We start from the raw sequence: 17,854 nt of genomic DNA, 5'->3' as shown, positions 1-17,854 counted from the left end.
GAACAGCCTATGAATTCTTGTGCCATTAATTTTAATCCAGTTTCAACAATCTGGAAGTGAATGTTCCTACATGCCAGTTACATGCACATGGGAAATGAAAAGTATTCTTGAGGAGAATTATGGCCAGAAATGTTACTTCTCTGGGAGGAATAACTGCTGAGGAGAAACGTGACAACTCTTTTAGGGCTTCAGAAAATCCAGCTATATGCACTGCGTTTGCGCAGTGTTGGGAAATTCCCCCTCACAGCCTTTTCCGCCGCTTTTTGCGATGAGGGTGGACAGCCCTTCTGCACCTGTGTCAATTAACTCCGGATTCCGCCCTTTCTGCCGGAGTGGGAAGGGAGGGCCGGGAGGGCCGAGAGCGCTCGGTGCCCGCCTGTGCCCCGCCCCCGCGGGGAATAAGAGCGGCGGAAGCGGGGGCTGCGTCCAGAGCGATGGGCACCGCCATGGGAGCCGGAGGAGCCGTGGGGCTGCTACTGCTGGTAAGTGTCGGCTGGGGCTCTGGCCCGCTGTTGCTGGTGAGTGCCGGCTGGGGCTCTCTGGCCCGCAGGGTGCGGGCTCGCCCTCCGCCTGCCCGCCGCGAGTGGCGGGTGCCAGCCGTCCGCAGCCCGAACCCAAATCCTGGGTTTTGGGGCGGAAAAAGTCTTCCTCCAGCTCTAGCGTGAAGGAGCCTTGTGGGTTTTTCTGTCCTTTTCTTCTTCGAGAGACTTTGGTAACTTTCCGGAACTTTTGTTCGTGTTTGATGTCTCGGAAAACCTGTGGCAGCGCCGCTGCCGTGAATCCAGCGCCCTCGGGCAATGTAGCGCGTCTCCCTATCTGTTCCTTCCGCACTCGCTGCCGCCTTTCCTTCTCTCCTCGAAGAAAAAAAAAAAGTTACAAGTTAGGAGTGAGTTCTTTAATACTCCTCGGGTTTTTTAAGTGTGAAACTGGAAGTTTTCTCACCTCCCCTCAGTTACGGGTTACGGGGAGGATTTTCAGTCTACCGAGGAGAGAGTTTAAAGAGCGGGACCCTCTTAGTTTTAGCTTAGACTTGCCCGCTGCTCACAATTAGCTCTGGGGAGCTCGGAGTGCCGGCCTCCTCTTCCCCTCCTGCTCTTGCTCTTGAGGCTCTCCCTCCTTGTGTGAGGCCTCTGAGGATGTGACTCAGCTTCCCTGGGACCGAGCCTCCGCTCGCCTCCCTGGCAGCACTTGGGACATACCGGAGAGAGGCTGTGTTGGAGCCCTGCCCGGTGAGTGCATAGTCTGCACGTCTCTTCTCTTAAAAAAAAATCATTCCCGATCCTCCTGTAGTATTGCTAATGACTCGACTTGTCATTTTGCCTATGATTCGAGCCAGTGAGACGTGTTGGAGGAGTCTGTGGGGCTTTTCCTCAATTTTGTGGGAGCAAGACTAGCACTGACTCTGATGAATTAAAGGGATGTGGGAAGGGAAGAAACTAATCCCTTGCACACCGCAAAAACTTTGGCGTCTGCAGTGCAACTGCCGTGAGATAGTGGAAAGAAAACAAAAGCTTATACAGAGGCAGGAACGTGTGGTAACAGGTGCCTAAAACCCATCTGCTGCTGCACGGTGCTGCCTTAACCCCAGCTTTGTGATGGCAATTACTGCTGTGAGCAGCACTTAGCAGAAATTAGTTTGGGTTTCCTCTGTGGCTTCCCATAAACTTCTGAATGTGTTTCCAAAGTCTTTACAAGTTAATCTCCCCGAGATAGTTATCGTGTCCAGGGAGGATGAGTCAAGAGGCGTGTTTGCCTTCTCTGTAGGTTGTGCTACTGACGATGCCTAGAGCCCAAGCGAACTGTGGGGAGAGAGAGTACTTCCATCAAGGTTTCTGCTGTGTATTTTGTGAAGCAGGTAAGACTTTGAGCAGTTACAGCTGATACCAATTACTTCTTACATTGCATGCCGTGAGAGTGTAAGCCTGGTTGGAGCTATGAGGACTTCTTGGTGCTGTGAAGGCTGGGCTCCATCTTGAAGTGAGCCCCTTAATGCAACAGGCAATGACTGAGAGAGGTGCTTTGGCAAGCCAGGAAGCCTTTGCTTGTGGTTGAGGATAAAATTTTTGAAGTTAAGTGATTTAGTTAACACAAAGAACAGGCCTAGAGGAATTCTGATATTTCTGGGTCTGTAGACCAAGCTTCAGTATGATTTTGCTCTCCTCTCCTTGTTCAGTGTGTGCCGAGCTAACACGTTTTGCACCAAGAAGAAACCTGAAGAAACCTCTCGTTATTATCAGAAGCTTACTGGTGCATTTAGGTGGGATTCACACAAAGGAGAAAAAAGTTTATTGAAAGCAATTGTCCCTGGGCTTGCCCCTTTCCTTCAGCAATGGTACAATCCACAAGCTCCCTGTCTCCTGCAGTGACACATTCTTCCAGCAGATGCCCTGCTGGACACCTCGTTTTGTACCTGTCCCTGTCTGAGCAGCAAATGTGCCTCCTGACTCTCCTGTGCCCCTTGGTTTGTGTGGCATGTGATTGATTTGCAAGGAAGAATTGAACTTTTCCCAGAAATTTGTGTTGTAATATCTAGGTTTAACCCTTTGTCTGTCAAAAGATCCTGAGATTGCTGCTGCTGCTAGTTCTCTTCTTCCACAGGTACCTTTGTTGCTGACCACTGCAATGCTTCGCATGTTAAAGGAAAATGTGACCCTTGCAAGGAAGGAAAAGGCTTTACTGCCCATGCCAACGGCTTGGAGGAATGCTTGGCTTGCAGACAGTGCAAAGAGGGTACCAAACCTTATGGAACCTTAACAATTTCCCCCTTTTTAATGTGGAAAATCTGGTCTTCATTGGGCATATTGAACTTAAAAGTAAATTGCCTTTATGGCCTGAGTATAATCTTTGCACTTGCTAACTTTTATTTTTAGATCAGATAACTCAGAGACCCTGTACTCTGACACAGAATGCTGAATGCCGGTGCAAACAAGGGTATTTCTGTGAGGATGAGGGCTGTGAAATGTGTCGGAGAATCAGTCAAGAGTAAGTTTGAAAATAAGTCGCTGTTTTCCTTCTGGGGCATGTTGGAGCTGTGGCCCAATCTGTGGCAATAGTTAACACGTGTCATCAGGCTGTAAATAATTGCCCTGAAGCCAAATGGCATTATTCATGCAGTTAAATTTTAGGTGTCAAAACCTGTGCTGTTGAGACCTAGAAAGATGTGGACTCGGGTATCATTGTCGTCGTTGCTTATGGCTGTAAACTTGCATTTTTCATGTCTTCAGGTTGGTATTTCCACAGAACACAGTTGAATGAACTTTCTAGCACCCAGCTTAAAATTTTAGTATGTAGAACTATCTGTTGAAGGAAACTAACCATGCATGAATAATGCCTACACTCTATGGTTTGGTTTTTTTTTTTTTTCTTCCTCCACTTAGATGCTAACATACATGAATTTTATCTGCTTTGCTTTTATTTTATCTTGTAGTCTTGCCTTGGATTGTTTAAAGGTACACTCTATCAAAGTTTATGCTTTTTCCATTCATGGTTCTGAGCTCTGTCTGGAAATCAGGCCTGGACAGAGCCACGTACTGATCTGGAAATGTTGATACAATGTTCTGTTACCATCCACTTCAGGCATCCAGATGAGAAAGAAATCCTGCTGAATTCCACTGATACTACAGAACTAGGCTTAACCAATCAAGGTCTGTTACAGAAATCCCCCTCAGCTTGGTTTGTTGGGTCTGTGGCTTCAGGCTAATAACACCACAGTAGTCTGTAAAACAGTGGTTTCAATTACTGTAGTGTATTAAGATCAGCTGCCTTTTAGTCTGGGAGTTATTTGCTAAAGACAATTCTCAAAGGGGTTGATGAGACAAATCACCTTGAGTTTCACTTGGTGAAAAGCTACATGTGTTGCCAGAGTTCTTAAAGTTGCAAGGGTGACACAGTTGAAAGTTATGGATAGTGTGAAAATGTTTATTGTGCCTGGAGTAACTTCCTCTTCTGTCAGGAATGCACACTGCCCATGCTACAGAACCCTAAGCTAGCTATCATCTTTTGCATACTTGTTTCCCCTTAAGTGTCTCTCCATGAAACCCTGTAGAAGTTGTATTGCAGCTCTCTGCAGAGTTCCCTGATGCCTTTGGGAGCATGATATGCAGTGCAAACAAGTGCTCACATGTTCAGGGCGACGTGTCCATGAGAGTCCCAGGACAAACTATCTGGGTTATTGTATTGGTTCTGGGCTTAGGCTTTTCTTTAGGACAGCAAGGAATACCTTTTTGGAGGACTGTTTCAGTACTAATTTTTTTTTTTCTTACTTTGCAGGGAAGGAATCTCGTGTTTGGGTTATTCTGCCAGCTGTTTTGGGTTTACTAGTAGTTGTTGTTGTTCTTGTTCTTGTTAAAAAGCTGAAGTGTCATAAAGGTAACTGCTTGATTATTATTCATGAAATTTGCTTTCCACAGTTAGGCAAAGCATACACTAGGGCTGTCCCTGGTTCTTGTGCTGCATTTCAGGAGACCTGTTTAAGCTCTAGTTCATTTTGTGTGTCATTGAAGTTAGCAAATTAGTCAAGTGAAGAGTAGTTTTGCTTGGTAAATAAAATGTGTAATCCTTAGCTATGAGCTTTCTTATCTTGCTGACAGATGCCTCTGCTTCAAAGCAAGATTATCATAAGGGCCTTAGAAAGGACTTCTCCAATTAACTTGCCTTGTATTGGCAAAGAGGAAAAACCTGTGTGGGGGTTCAGATGCATGGGGCAAAAAGTAGCAAGTAATTAGACCACTAATTACTTTCACTGTGTTTGGTTGTGGAGATTTTTTTTGGTAAAATTGGTTCCCTTTAGTAATTTGAACCTCTTAATGTGAATGTTAGGTTGATGAGTCCTGTGTGAAATTATTTTTTAGTGGAAATTGAGTTGTTTTCCTTGGAAACTTCTATTTCCACTATTGTGTTTTAAAGTATTTTTGCTACTAGCATGGTTAAAATAATAATGAAAGCTATTATGAATCTTAAGTGCTAGGTTTGTTGAAATCATGCCTTATTGATTGTATTGCAGTAAAGACAGTTTCTGCCTTCTGTATTGCAATAGCCAACAAAAATTCTGACAAAAGCGGGAGTGTAGAGGAGGCTGCAAGAGTGGCTTAAAAGTCAAACAGCATCTTGAAGTCTGCATTTTACTGAGCAGGATTAAGTCACAGTGTTTGTGCTGTTGGTGGAAGCTAAGGGGTGGAATGTATGACAGGTCAAAGAAACTAAATGGCTTTTGAAAGTTTTGGCTGTCTGACAAAAGTTTCTATTGTGTATGTCTTGTGTGATTTCAGCCATGTTTAAGTTGCTGCAATTCTTATAAGTTGCTCAGACCCTTTTTTTTTTTTTCCAGGTGCCTCAACTGTTAAAGATGTAGAGGGACGTCTGGTAAGTATGTGATGGACTAAGTGTTTAATCTCTAATTGCTCACAGCCTAATTGTACCTGACACACAGCCCTCAATGTTTGTCTCACTGTAGATCTCTGGTAGGATGTGTTCCTGTGATGCAACAAGTTGTGATTCATGCAACAAGGTCAGAAATTAATTAGCAAGTGTCTGATGCATTCAATAGCTGCTGGTGTCTGCTGTAGTTCGCCTTGTCAATACTGGAAAACACTTCAGAGCCTGTGATGAGGATGCTTTGGAAGTGGGGAGAAAACTTGGACTAGCTGCAAGTTTTCACTTCAGACTGTCTCCAAGTGATACCTTGATCCAGTTAATTTCATTTTTGCTGCTTCACATGTGTATTTCCCAGCTGATGGCAGCTATTGTTTGGTGTTGCAGCATGGTGGTGTTCCAGCTCTCATTGCATTGTGACTACAAATTACTAGTTCGTAAGACTCATCACTTTACTGGATCAGCAGTGGTTGAGTCTTCCTACCTTTGGGCTTATGTCACAAACTACAGACCAGGACCTGATAGTCTGAATTCTTGGTCCTAAGCAGTCCCAAAAGAGGAGGGGTTCAGAGCATGCCAGTCTCAAAGTACATCCCTAAAAAGGGTTTATCCAGCTGAGGCTGGCTGCTGGCTTATGTTCCAACTTGAAGCTGGGTATACCCTGGCATCCTGTAACCAAATGACATTTGAGAACTTTACTGTTTAGGTCTAAAAAAAACCTATTGCTAGTCCAGTGTTCTGCAAGACAAATACAAGGCTGGATGAAGTAAATGTAAGCTGGCTTTAACTTCTCTAGTTAGCAACTACATTGCTACCAGCACTACAAGGTGAAAATGAGCTCAGTCTTAGTTTTACACAACAAATGTTAGTCTTGATGAGCAACTAGGAAAAAATATCCAGACTGTTCTCAGTGTGTGTACAGCACTTTTTTTCTCCCTGAAGCTTCTCTTGTCCCTCACCAATGTGTTACCCACTCAGTGTATGCACTCTTGTCTAATGTTACTAATTAGACATTTTGAGTAATTAAATGTATTTTAATTATGCAAAAAATTCTTGAAGATGGAAGAAACAGAATTGAAAGATGTGTTCAAAGGCTCACCCTAAACACTGCTCTTTTTCTTTTTTAAGGTCCATAAGTGGCTCAAATATGTGAAACGCCCCAGGTTTTTTGTTGCGTTGTGTCTCCCCTCATGCCCTGGCCAGATTTGCAGCACTTCATCTATTTATAGAAGCTGATGAAGAAATGTGACAAAAAACCTGGTCAAAATGCTGTAGCATAGGAATAGAAAATATAATATGTCTTTAATTTCAATAAAATAGTTGCAGAATGATGCAGTTACAAATTTGTGCATGGTGCCACTTGTCTCTTATCTAAGAGCTGTCACAGGCAGATGCAAAATCTGCACTAGGAGTGCTCATGCAGCCCTAGGAGCTTATTTGCTAAGGAGAGTTCCACTGATGCAGTCCTGAGTATTTTGGCACCTACACACCTTCCCTTCCAAAGAACCAGTGAATTCATACTGCTCTAATGCCCCCAACTACTGCTGATACTTGAATAGCTGATGCTGGGTTTTGAAACAAAAGTGTTAGCCATGACACTGCTCTTTCAGTCATTTGTTTTCCTGTTTAAGAATTATCCTGTATAAATAAGATAAACTTCTTTAATGTGCTTATACCCTTGAACAGAAAGTGTTTCAGTGAGAATGATGTACAGCTACCTGTGTCATATGTAGGGGGGTTCCCCCTCACATCCCCACTTATGCATGTTGGTCATGGAGTGCTGTCACCTGTGGGTCACTGTCACGGTGCAAACAGAAAGCATGCTGGCGTATGCTTACAAAGGGCTTGTACCTTAATAAGCATAAGTCTCAGGGGCAGAACAGTAACTCTTCATCCTCATTTTCCACATCTAAATAAATACTCCTATAGCTTGCCAGCTTTAGCACTACCTGTCATGTGAGACATGCTACTCTGCTTTGTGCTTGTACTGTTCGTGCTGATCTGGTGCTGTACTCCTTGGCTATGCTTGTTTAATGGATTGACAATGCCAGAAATGAAGGGAGCCTTTCTTGCTGGCTTCCCTCTTTCTCCCCTCACAAAAACTATGCAATGTACATGGGAGCTCACTGGCTTCTTTCAACTGCTTGTAGTTTGTGAACCCACCAGGAAAGCTAATCCAGCCACAGACAGCCCAAGGTCGTGTACTGCCATGGAGCTGACAGGCAACAGTTCTGAGCATCAGCCTTGACACAGCAATAGGCTTGGGGCCCCTGGTGCTGTTTAGTCACCTCAGGTGCAGCAAGGCAGTTTAATTCCCTTCTGTCTTAGGAGGGGTACCTACCTTCTGTGCCTAGAGAGAAGCAAGCCGCAATCCACATCAGTAAGAACATTAGGAAAAGTTTCCTGTTGTTGTGGAGGCAGCTTATGTGCCTTACTCTGCAGCCAGAGAGGTGGAGAGTCAGGCTCTACAACCATCCACTACTGTACAAGGGGGGGTTGTAATGGTTTGCTTTACCTGTCTCAGAGTGCAAAAGACACACAGCAGGGGGCTCTCTGTATTAATCAGAACAAATACACCTTTTATTTAGTGCCTTTAGCAAATGTGATAGAAGAATTAGAAAGGAGATAAAGGATAGAGAGAGAATGCAGCGGGGTAAGACTTGGCTACCAATGGTGAGATGAAATCCTTGTGGTCCAGCTAATAGATCCATCTTGTTGTGTGGGGGGGAATCTCAAAGTCTTTGGTTAACTTAGGGATCTTTTATAGGGATCTTCTTATGTCAAGGGAACAGGTACAGGACAGTGGAGAATAAGCCCATTGAGAACAAGTACGGACAGTCCAGTTCTGAACAGGACAATTCAGTCCCAGCAGTGAGCAGGACCCATTTTTTCAGGACCGGTTCCCATGGGAAACCAGTCTTGGTCCAGTGAACACACCTGCAGGTGACACTTGGCAGACATCCTGCCGTGTCAGGCCAGCGCCCCTGTGCTAGAATTTTATGGGTCTCAGTCCTTGGGGGGAGGCTTCAATCTCCATCCTTGATGGTCATGTGGCATATGAGGGATCTTCCATGGGGGATCACCAGAGTTACCCCAGAAGGTTAGTCTTTCTCTAAAGCATCTGGCCAAGAGGTGGGGAAATCCATGGGCTATTGTGATGAGTGGGTATTGTGAAGCAGGTGTAAGCGTACAGAGTGAGCTGCTCCTTGCCAGCCCTGCCCAAAGCTGTGTACTGTGGTGACACAGCAAGCACACCTGCAAACAATCACTTGGCCAGCATCCACCTCAGCCAGGCCACAACTCCAATCAGGGTCTTCAGTGTCTTGGTCTCTGTCCTTGTGATGGTTGTGAGGCAAATGAGGGAAACTTCAGACCATCTCTTACACATTTGAAGTCTAATTCTGTAAAGGCTGTTACTTTGCTAAATTATTGGTTCTTCTTTTATGTCTCTGATGGTGGCTTCAAGTATTTCCTTTTCTTCCCCTAGAATGAAATAGTGGAAAATAGTGTGGTTTCTGGGTAGGCACAGCAGGAGCTGGAAGTGCCATATGACAGCATGGTTGAGTAGGATTGCTAAGTCCTCATTGGCAGCAAAACCTGTCCAGAATTCTGCTTTTCAGCAGACTGCCCTATCTAACGTTCCAAGTGGAACTCCAGCAAATTGTAAGATAAGTGTACGCCGGTGAAATGATCATTGTATTTTCTCTAATATAGGTATCCCTTTAGTTGAGCTCGTAACTATTCCTAGAGCTTTCAGGCAAAACAACAGAGGAAACTTCCCCATAAAGATGTAATAGGAAGTATGGGAAGTGATAGCTTGGGGGGAAAAAAACTTCAATCCCTCATTTAATTTACCCTGCCTCTTTCATCTCCCTGACAGGAGCTACTGTTTTGGGATAGTAGCGAATGTTGCCTTGGAGCCAGTAGTGTGTGTGTTTCACCATGCAATTTTCTTTACTCCAGTACTTTCAGGTCTGCTCTGAAATCTGCTTCCCTTCCCCTCTTTGCTGTGTGTGATGTAAAAGCAAGCTGTCAAATAGGTAAAAAACAATAGTGAATGAAGCACCCTGATTTCTTGGAGTAATAGTCCAACTTTGTATTACAGGTACCAGAACCAAGTCAGATAATTGTTAAAAATCTCTGTCAACGTGGTAAGTATTCCATAAATTGGCAGTACTTGGAATTTGGTTTTATTTCCTGTTGACTTTAGTCGACTTACAGAGTAGTATAAAGAGGCTAATGATTATTGCTTAGAGCTATAAGGCTTCCAGTTTATTGTAAAATATACTGAAACAGGATTATTGCTGCATTTGTAATCCCTTTGGTGAACTGTTCTACTTTGGAGCATGACTTTTCCACATGGGAGTATAGCACAGTCATGATTTTAAGAATGGTACAATTTTTTGAAAAATGTTTTAAAACGAGTCTGCATTGCAGCAGTGTACTCTGCTTTATTGAGGTGTAGGTCAGAGTGAGAGATCTCTCTGTCAAATGTCCCCTTATGTGGAAGAGGACATCAAATCTCCGTACACCCTCCTGTAGGCAGGATGTGCTGGATGTCCAAGTGATGGGTTTTGCTTGTGGCGGTCTTGGTGCGGCAAACCTGTGCTGGCTGCATAGTGGAGCAGTTAAAACTTCCTCTTCAGTAGCCCTGCCAAGGGAACATGCCAGCCAATGAAGCCTTCCTCAAAACCACCTTTACTGGATGGTGTCCTGCCTTAGGAGACCACTACTGAGAATGCACCAATACCTTTAGCTACTTTTAAGACCCCTTGGTAGGAAACTTATTTGTCCTGCTGCTGCTTAGGTGCCAAACCCTGCCTTGCTGCTGCTGTTTGGTCTGTGCAGGTATCAGCTGAAAATTAAGGGGAAAGTATGTGTGTGAGCTATGGGGGAAAAAAACCCTGTGTTTTAAAATCCAAGCTGATGTGTTTTGTGTGCTTCTTCTTGCAGAACTGAGTGAGACTGCTGATGTCTTTACAAAGGAATTACTACCACAAAAGTGGAAACAGCTTATGAGAACTCTTCTACAAGAAAATGATATTGATAAAATTATTTCTAAATTTCCTAATAATAGAGAAGAACAATCATATCAGATGCTTCTCATCTGTAAAAACAGACTGGGAAAGAAACAATGTATTATTAATTTACTGGATGCATTGAGGCACATTGATACCAAGGCTTATTACAGCGTATTAAACACTTTAAAAAGTAATAACATTATAAGTAATGCTGAAGCTGAAGATTAATGTTTATGAAGAACTGCAAAAATGTTCCTGTGTACATATGTGTGTCTTCAGACTTCCTGAAGATTAAGCTGAAGATTAATGTTTATGAAGAACTGCAAAAATGTTCCTGTGTACATATGTGTGTCTTCAGACTTCCTTAAATGAGGGTGTGAGAAACTGCTGGTAGAAATGGAGTTAGCCTCCTCAGCTCATGGAGAGAGGTGGAAGGGATGTAATGCCTTTGTTGTTTTCATGTTTACATGACCTTCCTACCTCCGAGTCATGCGATATTAAACTCAGGTGCTGGATGCCCACTTCGGAGCCAGGAGCTCGGGCATCCCTTAGTTTGCGGCAATGCTGTCCCAACCTGGGGGCGGGGACCAAGAGTCCGCTGCTGTTTTTGAGTACCGTGATGCTTTAGTTTCCGAAACCATTTTGTGTTGTATCGGACTGCTCAGACAAGCACAGCAATAAAACTCTGGCTCGGACAGAAGCTGGCTCTGGGACTTTATTCTGGCAGCGGCGCCTCCATCCTTGGGGCTATTTAAGGAAAGGCGGGCGGGGGCTCGGTGGGCACGGTGCTGTTGGGTGACGGGCTGGCCGCGGTGCCCTGGCCGGTCATTTCGCAGGCGGACAGTGCCGTGTGGGGCAGTGTCGTGTTGGCGTGTGGGGCAGGGCTGCGTGGAGCAGTGCTGTGCGGGGCCGGGCCGTGTGGGGCAGTGTTGTGTGGCCGTGTGGGGCAGTGCCGTGCGGGGCCGGGCCGTGTGGGGCAGCGCCGTGTGGCCGTGCGGGGCCGTGCCGTGCGGGGCCGTGCCGTGCGGGGCCGTGCCGTGCGGGGCCGTGCCGTGCGGGGCCGTGCCGTGCGGGGCCGTGCCGTGCGGGGCAGTGCCGTGTGGCCGTGTGGGGCAGTGCCGTGTGGGGCCGGGCCGTGTGGGGCAGTGCCGTGTGGCCGTGTGGGGCAGTGCCGTGCGGGGCAGTGCCGTGTGGCCGTGTGGGGCAGGGCCGTGCCGCGCCGCGAGGCGCTGCCCGTTGCCCGGGTGACGCAGGGTTGCCCGTCGGAAGTAGCGTAGTGCGGGCGGGGCGAGGCTTCCGGACGCGCTGTTGCATCAGCTCGGGAGCGAGGGCAGGCGGAGGCAGCAGCAGCAGCTCCGGGATGGCAGCAGCCGCCAGCGCCGAGCACGGTAGGTGGGCGAGCGGCGCCGCGGGCCCCCGGCGGGGCCGGGCCGAGGGGCGGCCGGGGTTGTCACGGCTCGGCGGGGGCCGGGGTCGCGGCGCCGCTGCTGTCACGGCGGGGTCGCGTCCCCTGGGCGTCCCCCGGCTCCGCTGGCCGGGGCGCGCCCGGGGGGCCGCGCTGGCGCCGAGCCCCGCGCTGGGGGCGCGTCCCGCGGGATGCGGCTCGCCTTGCGCCCGCCGCGGGTGTAAGGTTAATGCTGGCGTTCGGCGATTTGTGGAGAGAATTCGGAGCTCCTCGTCACCCCCGTCCGGGAGCAGCTGTCCCCCGGCTCGCTGCCGGGAGGTGCTGGGTGCGCTCGGTCCGTGCGCTTCTCGGCGCGCCGTCCGTCCTTTTCACCTGTCTCTGCGCCTCCCGTCTTTCCCAAGCCATCGGTGTTCTCCCCTGAACTCACGCCTGAACTTTTGGACTTTTACGGACATTTTTTGTGTCGTGTTTTAATGATGGCTTGTACTCTTCGCTTCCATATGGAAGGAGGGCTAGGGTAGTACTATAATTTTTGGCACTACTGTAGCAAATGGAAACTTGGAATACCAGTCATGCAAGTATGAAATACCATTATGGTATGTAAAGGGTTGGAAATTTCTGTCATTCCAGTTGAGGATCTGTAAATACCGATATTTTTGCCTCTTTTTCTTTAACAAAGCAACAAAGTAACCGAAAGTTACTTTGATCTTTATTCATATCATGTAATATTCCCACTGAAGCGCGACATTTCTTGTCATCAAGGGATCAGCTTTTTCAGAAGTCTTTTCAGTGTCTTAGGGGGAAAAACCCAAGAAAGGCTCAGTCCAGGTGCAACTCTTTAGGTACTATTTGTTAGGGTGGGGTGTTTTTTTAACTGAATCTGCAAGTGTTATATTTAGTTTCAGTTCAGGAAAAGTGGAAGTGAAACTTTCAGGGCTCAAAAGACTAGGATTGACGAGCTCTTCCTTGGTGTGGGATACTCCAGTCTTAAAAATCCCTGCTCATCTAAAAGCCTCTTGCTCCTTATGTATGAGACTTGATAAGTCCTTTGTTTTTCTATCTCTGTGCATGCTGTGTCTGGCAGTAGCTCAGTAGCTGGAATCACTGCATTGGTTTGGTTCTTGTGAGATGTTAATGGAAAAGGAGAATTCATCTTGTCTGAGCAGATGGTTGGAATTCTTTTCAAAGGTACCAGAGTGGCTGGCCAGGATGATAAATGGCCAGTTTGGAGCCATATTAATAATGTTACATTTGTCTTTTGTGGGTTGTCTTAAATTTGTGAAAGCCAAGTCGGACAAGAAGTTGCATTTCAAAATGTTCAGAAATGGGTAAGATTTCTTTTTGGAGAATGCCTCTGCAGAATTCCCAGAACATTTACGTTGTCATCTAATTATGACTGACAAGGTCAGCAGGTTCAGGGAAGCTCAGGATACATAATTTTTCCCTGAAGTGAAGGAACTCCCTGGTTTTGGGTCAGCTAGCTTACTGCCTTCTTTATGGCTTTCCTGTATTTACTTTGCCATCCAGCACCTTCAAGGAGCAGAGGTTTTCATTCTCAAGTTAATAGAAGTGAAAATCTTCAATGAAATTTGATATTTGTGGGGATTATGTGTCTTAAACCTCAAAAGTTATCTTATATGCAGATAAAATGTAGAAGCTGTCCTGTGCCTTTGAGCCTTGGTGTTGCTGCAGTCTCTCAGACAAATTCCCAGTGTCCTTTAATAGTCTCTGAAGCATTCCATGCATGGAAAGAAGAATGTGTGACAATTATATCACCTGAAGAGATTGTACACCAGCAGTTGTTGTGTGAGAACTGTATTAATTGATGTCTGCAATGGAACTTTTTTGAAAGAACTTTCTACTGGATGACATCAATTTTTCTGATTTTTCAAGGGTTTTTTGCCACCTCTCCAATACTCGTGCTCAGTGCTTGTTTCCTCTTCTGTTCACATGAGTTAAAATTCAGTGTTATGCAACAGCTCTGTAGTACTCTCATGTTTCTGCTGTCAAGGAGACACTTCCTGATGCAATTGAGTAGTAACAACTGCATCTGTTCTGTTTTGGGGATGGAAAAAAATTCAGTTAGAGAGAAGGGCAATTCCTTAGCTTGTTTTCCTAAAGTGACAAGGAGGACAGGTCAGATGTACATATATCCATTGGTCAGATGTACATATATCCATTGGACCTCCTCCCTCAGTACTTTTTTGAATCCATTGATTGGTATTAATTAATCAATCAATTTGACAGTGGGCAGCTGCCTCTTGCACACGGTTGGCAGACTTAGGAGTGGTGGGCTGGAGCTGTGCAGGAGGATGGGGATACTGAAGGGTATGGGAAAATAGGATGCAGCACTTAGGAAGTACCAGGAAATAGTTCAGTGGGAGTGTTTAATGAATCAAAGGAATTGCAAGATGGGGGGAACTAAGGATGCAGAATGGAAATCACAGAAAACCAGGTTCTGTGGATTTACTGTTCTTCTTTTAGCCATACATAGATAGCTGTCACTGATTCCTTTTGCTTGAAACATGTGATACACTGCTACACTGCCTTCCAAGGCAGTGTTATCACAGTCATCTGCTCAGCACAGCCTGTGAGACTGATGTGGGACCCTGGGAATGGGACAGTGAGCCTGCCAAGTATTTTAAGTTGAAGTATTAATGTCTGTGCCAAGATTGATCAAAAAAATTTCCGTTGTTAAGCTTATCAGTTCTGACCTGGTCCCAACATTCACAGGCAGTGTTTGCCACCTCTCCTTGCCAAAATTAGCTTTTATGAGTGCTGTCATATTTGTTGTATTTATGTGTAAGTTTGGGCAAGTTCCCATTTAGATTGGTTTACAGATGTGGTTGGAAAGCACTTAGATTGTTTCAGATACACTGACTTGCTTCCCATTAGCAGCCTGATGTGTGAATAATGGTCATAATAACCATAATAATACTTTGCAAATTGAGTGTTGCCTTTCCTTGCAAAAGATCTTTTCTTTGAGATATAGTTTCATTTCTACCTAGATCATTCTTGTAATACCTTTTTTTGCCTTCTCCCTTATATCTTTCATGTATACAAAATTCATCTTCAAGGAAGACTTAGGTCTTAGGTTTCCACTGTTAATGAGCAGAACTGTTACAAACTATTTAATGTGTACAAACATGTGAAGTTCTGTGTTGATAAACATCAGTAAATATTTAGGAGCAAGAAAAGATTGTAGTAAATTACCTGTGTGAGCCAAAGCTGAATCCCATTCAGCTGGGTAAGACAAGCCTGTAAGGTGGAGTTATGGACCATTATTTCCTTGGTATTACTTATTTGTACTGAGCAATTACATGGCTAGGCCTTGAGAAGAATTTATACTTTACATGGATCTGTCTTCTTTTGTTCGTAGATATTTAATATCTTCTGTGAATTTTGATTTTTAAAAATTTTTTTAAAGCCATAGACCTTTTTATTATTTCTCCCAATATGTCACTATATCTCATTTATACCCCAAGGAGTTGAATACAAACATGCTTAGTATCTAGCTGTCACTTCCCTGTCATCCTGAGTTACTGCTGAATATTTTAATAATTGAATTCTGTATAGAAAATGGGTCATAAATTTTTAACTGATTCTATTTGGAAGAACTTCAATTGTGCCATCCCTCCCATCCTCTCCTAGCCATCACTTTCCCATCTCCTTTCATTCCTGCCATTCCAAGAGTTGTGTTCTGTGAGCACCTCCATGCTTTGGGAACTCCTTGCGCAGGAGATATTCCTGCCAGTGTGAGAAGTGACACTTCTGGCTGTGGTCTCTGTTGGGGTTTGGGAGCAGGGACAGGTACTCTCCTGCTGCCTCTCTCACTTTACTGCACGTGACCTTGGCTTAAATTACCTTGCTGGCTGACTACCTAGACAGGTTATTGCCTTCATGTTTGTACAGTACTTTGAACACGAACAGAGCTACAAACATTGAATCATTGTTGGAAAATGTGAATGCTGGGTTTGCCTAATGGCAGTGCTAGCATAACCTCAGAGTGCTTTGTGCCCCCTGGCTTGCACAGGGCTTGCTCTTCCAGTGAGCATCCCCACCAACACACAGAGCTTTCCTCTGTGTCCCTGCGTTTGTCCAGAGGAGACATAACTGAACCTGCTTTGCCCATATACCAAAGAAATCACAGAATTAAAAATTGTGAGAGAGGGGCAGGATCTGATATCCTTTCTGTTCGTTTGTGTAGGTTTTACTTATTTTAAATATTATTCATGTGCCTGAGGAGAGAAAGGGACATGGGAGAAGTATGGGAATATACAGCAGCAACTGAAGTTCTGAGTTTCTAGAGCAAGTCGAAAGAACTGAGCATTGTGCTGGGAGCCTGTGTGCAGGCAACACCCCTGCAAAGATATAACTACATGCTCAAGTTCAGTAGACATATTCACAGCCTTTCCACAGTGCATAAAATGAATCATATTTAAATATTGGCAGGATGAGTGTTTTAGCAGTGTGGGACAGAGTGACTGATTAGGTTTGCTCTGTGTGAAGGATTTTCTCCAATTTTGGTAGATTATATTCTTCATGAAAAAGACCTGCGTTCTTGTCCTTATTACTCTTTGAAAGGTGTCTTCAAAAACTTATGGCAGCATGAACATAATCCTGTTAACATAGTTATTTGGTAGCTTGTATTAAATCTAATTTTCTCAAATTTCTTACCAGTTGCCAGAGCTAATTTACAGGGGGAGATGTATATTATAAGGATATCTTTTGGTCATGGGATCTCCTTCTTTTAATGCTGACCAAATGTCCTGTGCCTCTCTTTACAGCTTCCAGCTACAGTTTTATTCTGAGCATTAGTGAAGAGGAAGCCAGGGTGAAGGCTCTGAACGAGTACCTGAGCACTCGTAGTTATATCCAGGGGTTCACATTTTCACATGCAGATGTGGAGGTGTTCAGAAAGTTTTCGGGGCCACCTGTGGACCAGTATATCCATGTTGTCCGGTGGTACAGACACATAGAAGCAATCTATGATGGCAGCAGTGACAAAAATGAGCCTTGTAAACTTCAAACAAGTGAGTAATATGAAACTGGTGGGCAGGTTGTAGACTAGCTGACATTGTATTGGTTGTTATTGCGAGAAATTCCCTTTCATACTCTCTTGCACGCCTTAAGATTTACAGTTTCAATTTGTATTCAAAGTCATAACATTATTCTTGCATACAGTTACTGTGCAATTGATAGACCCTGACCTATTTAGATGTAAAAGCTGTTACCTTTTTTTTTTTTTTAAGGTAAAATTCCTCAGTGTACAGAATTGGATTATGTGTATTTTCTTTAAAAAGCTGTCTGTCTCCCAGTTTGTAAAAGAATGTGTGGGTTTGGGCTTTTTCCTGAAAATACCAAGATTTGCCCAGTCTGCTTTTTCCCTGCAAGATTAATCAAATAGATGTATAATATACAAATCCACAATAAAATAAACTGAATACTTCCTCTTCTAATTGTTATTAACACTGAGCTTCACAAAGAATGTCTGGGGCTCTTTTTTAACCTTGGTAATTTAGGCATGCTGATGATTTGAGGAAGTATTAACTGGTTAATCTAGGTCATTGTGTAAGCATGGGCAGGCATTTTTGGGAGCTGCATCACTCTCCTGAGTTGTTTCCCAATGAGCTAGTCTAATTTAATTGCTTTATAGTGAGATCCTTGCTCAGGGAGTCATGAAATAATGAAAAATAACAACTCAGAGCTGTTGTATAGTGCTTGCAATACCTGCAAATGAATGCATGTCTGTCATTCTTGCTGATGGTTGTTAACTAGTATTGCTCCAATGCCATCCTCTCACAACCTCTCCCCATTTGTGTTCTCAATTCCTAACAGACCAGCAGTTAAAATCAGACTGCTGTGAGTTAATTCTGTGTGTTGTGTGCGCCTGCAAGTGTTTGTGCTGGTTAGTATTTCCTTCCAGCAGAGAAGGGATCTCAGCTGCACCCCTGGCTCTGATAGCAGATCTATCCACTAACTGCAGACTTCCATGGATCAGGGTGGAGCAGAAACAGAAAAGGTTTCCATTTTCCTGACCATGAAATCTTTACTGTTA

The 17,854-nt window shown here is 44.7% G+C and overlaps 2 protein-coding genes across 7 annotated transcripts in view; both read left to right on the top strand.

The window, feature by feature from the left end:
- Positions 1-400: 400 nt before the first annotated feature.
- LOC311154721 (tumor necrosis factor receptor superfamily member 6-like) lies at positions 401-11,054 on the top strand (the record flags this gene model as incomplete). Of its 5 annotated transcripts, XM_084207451.1 has the most annotated exons (10): positions 401-482; positions 1,765-1,855; positions 2,599-2,730; positions 2,871-2,982; positions 3,577-3,644; positions 4,270-4,368; positions 5,327-5,361; positions 5,453-5,506; positions 9,476-9,521; positions 10,324-11,054. In XM_084207451.1, the coding sequence occupies exons 1-10, from the start codon at positions 435-437 to the stop codon at positions 10,617-10,619; spliced, it is 981 nt and encodes a 326-aa protein (XP_084063577.1). In that variant the 5' UTR covers positions 401-434. The 5 variants fall into 5 exon arrangements, 4 of the variants coding, with proteins under 4 accessions (XP_084063577.1, XP_084063580.1, XP_084063579.1 ...); XM_084207454.1 differs by lacking the exons at positions 9,476-9,521; positions 10,324-11,054 and adding an exon at positions 6,499-6,606; XM_084207453.1 differs by lacking the exons at positions 401-482; positions 1,765-1,855 and having other exon boundaries at positions 1,943-2,730; positions 3,115-3,644.
- Positions 11,055-11,693: 639 nt separating this feature from the next.
- Positions 11,694-17,854, top strand: part of CARS1 (cysteinyl-tRNA synthetase 1) — a 33,232-nt gene continuing 27,071 nt past the window's right edge. Inside the window, exons 1-2 of one of the 2 annotated variants that reach the window (XM_084208551.1) lie at positions 11,694-11,779; positions 16,584-16,829. In XM_084208551.1, the coding sequence (XP_084064677.1) occupies positions 11,752-11,779; positions 16,584-16,829 (274 nt within the window). In that variant the 5' untranslated portion in view covers positions 11,694-11,751. The remainder of the gene's footprint in view (positions 11,780-16,583; positions 16,830-17,854) is intronic. The other variant, XM_084208552.1, reaches the window with a different exon arrangement.

The sequence above is a fragment of the Fringilla coelebs genome (genome assembly GCF_963513975.1).
Source record: "Fringilla coelebs genome assembly, chromosome: 6".
NCBI lineage: Eukaryota > Metazoa > Chordata > Aves > Passeriformes > Fringillidae > Fringilla > Fringilla coelebs.
The sequence above is the reverse complement of the archived record's forward strand: the minus strand, read 5'-3'. Positions and strand labels throughout refer to the sequence as shown.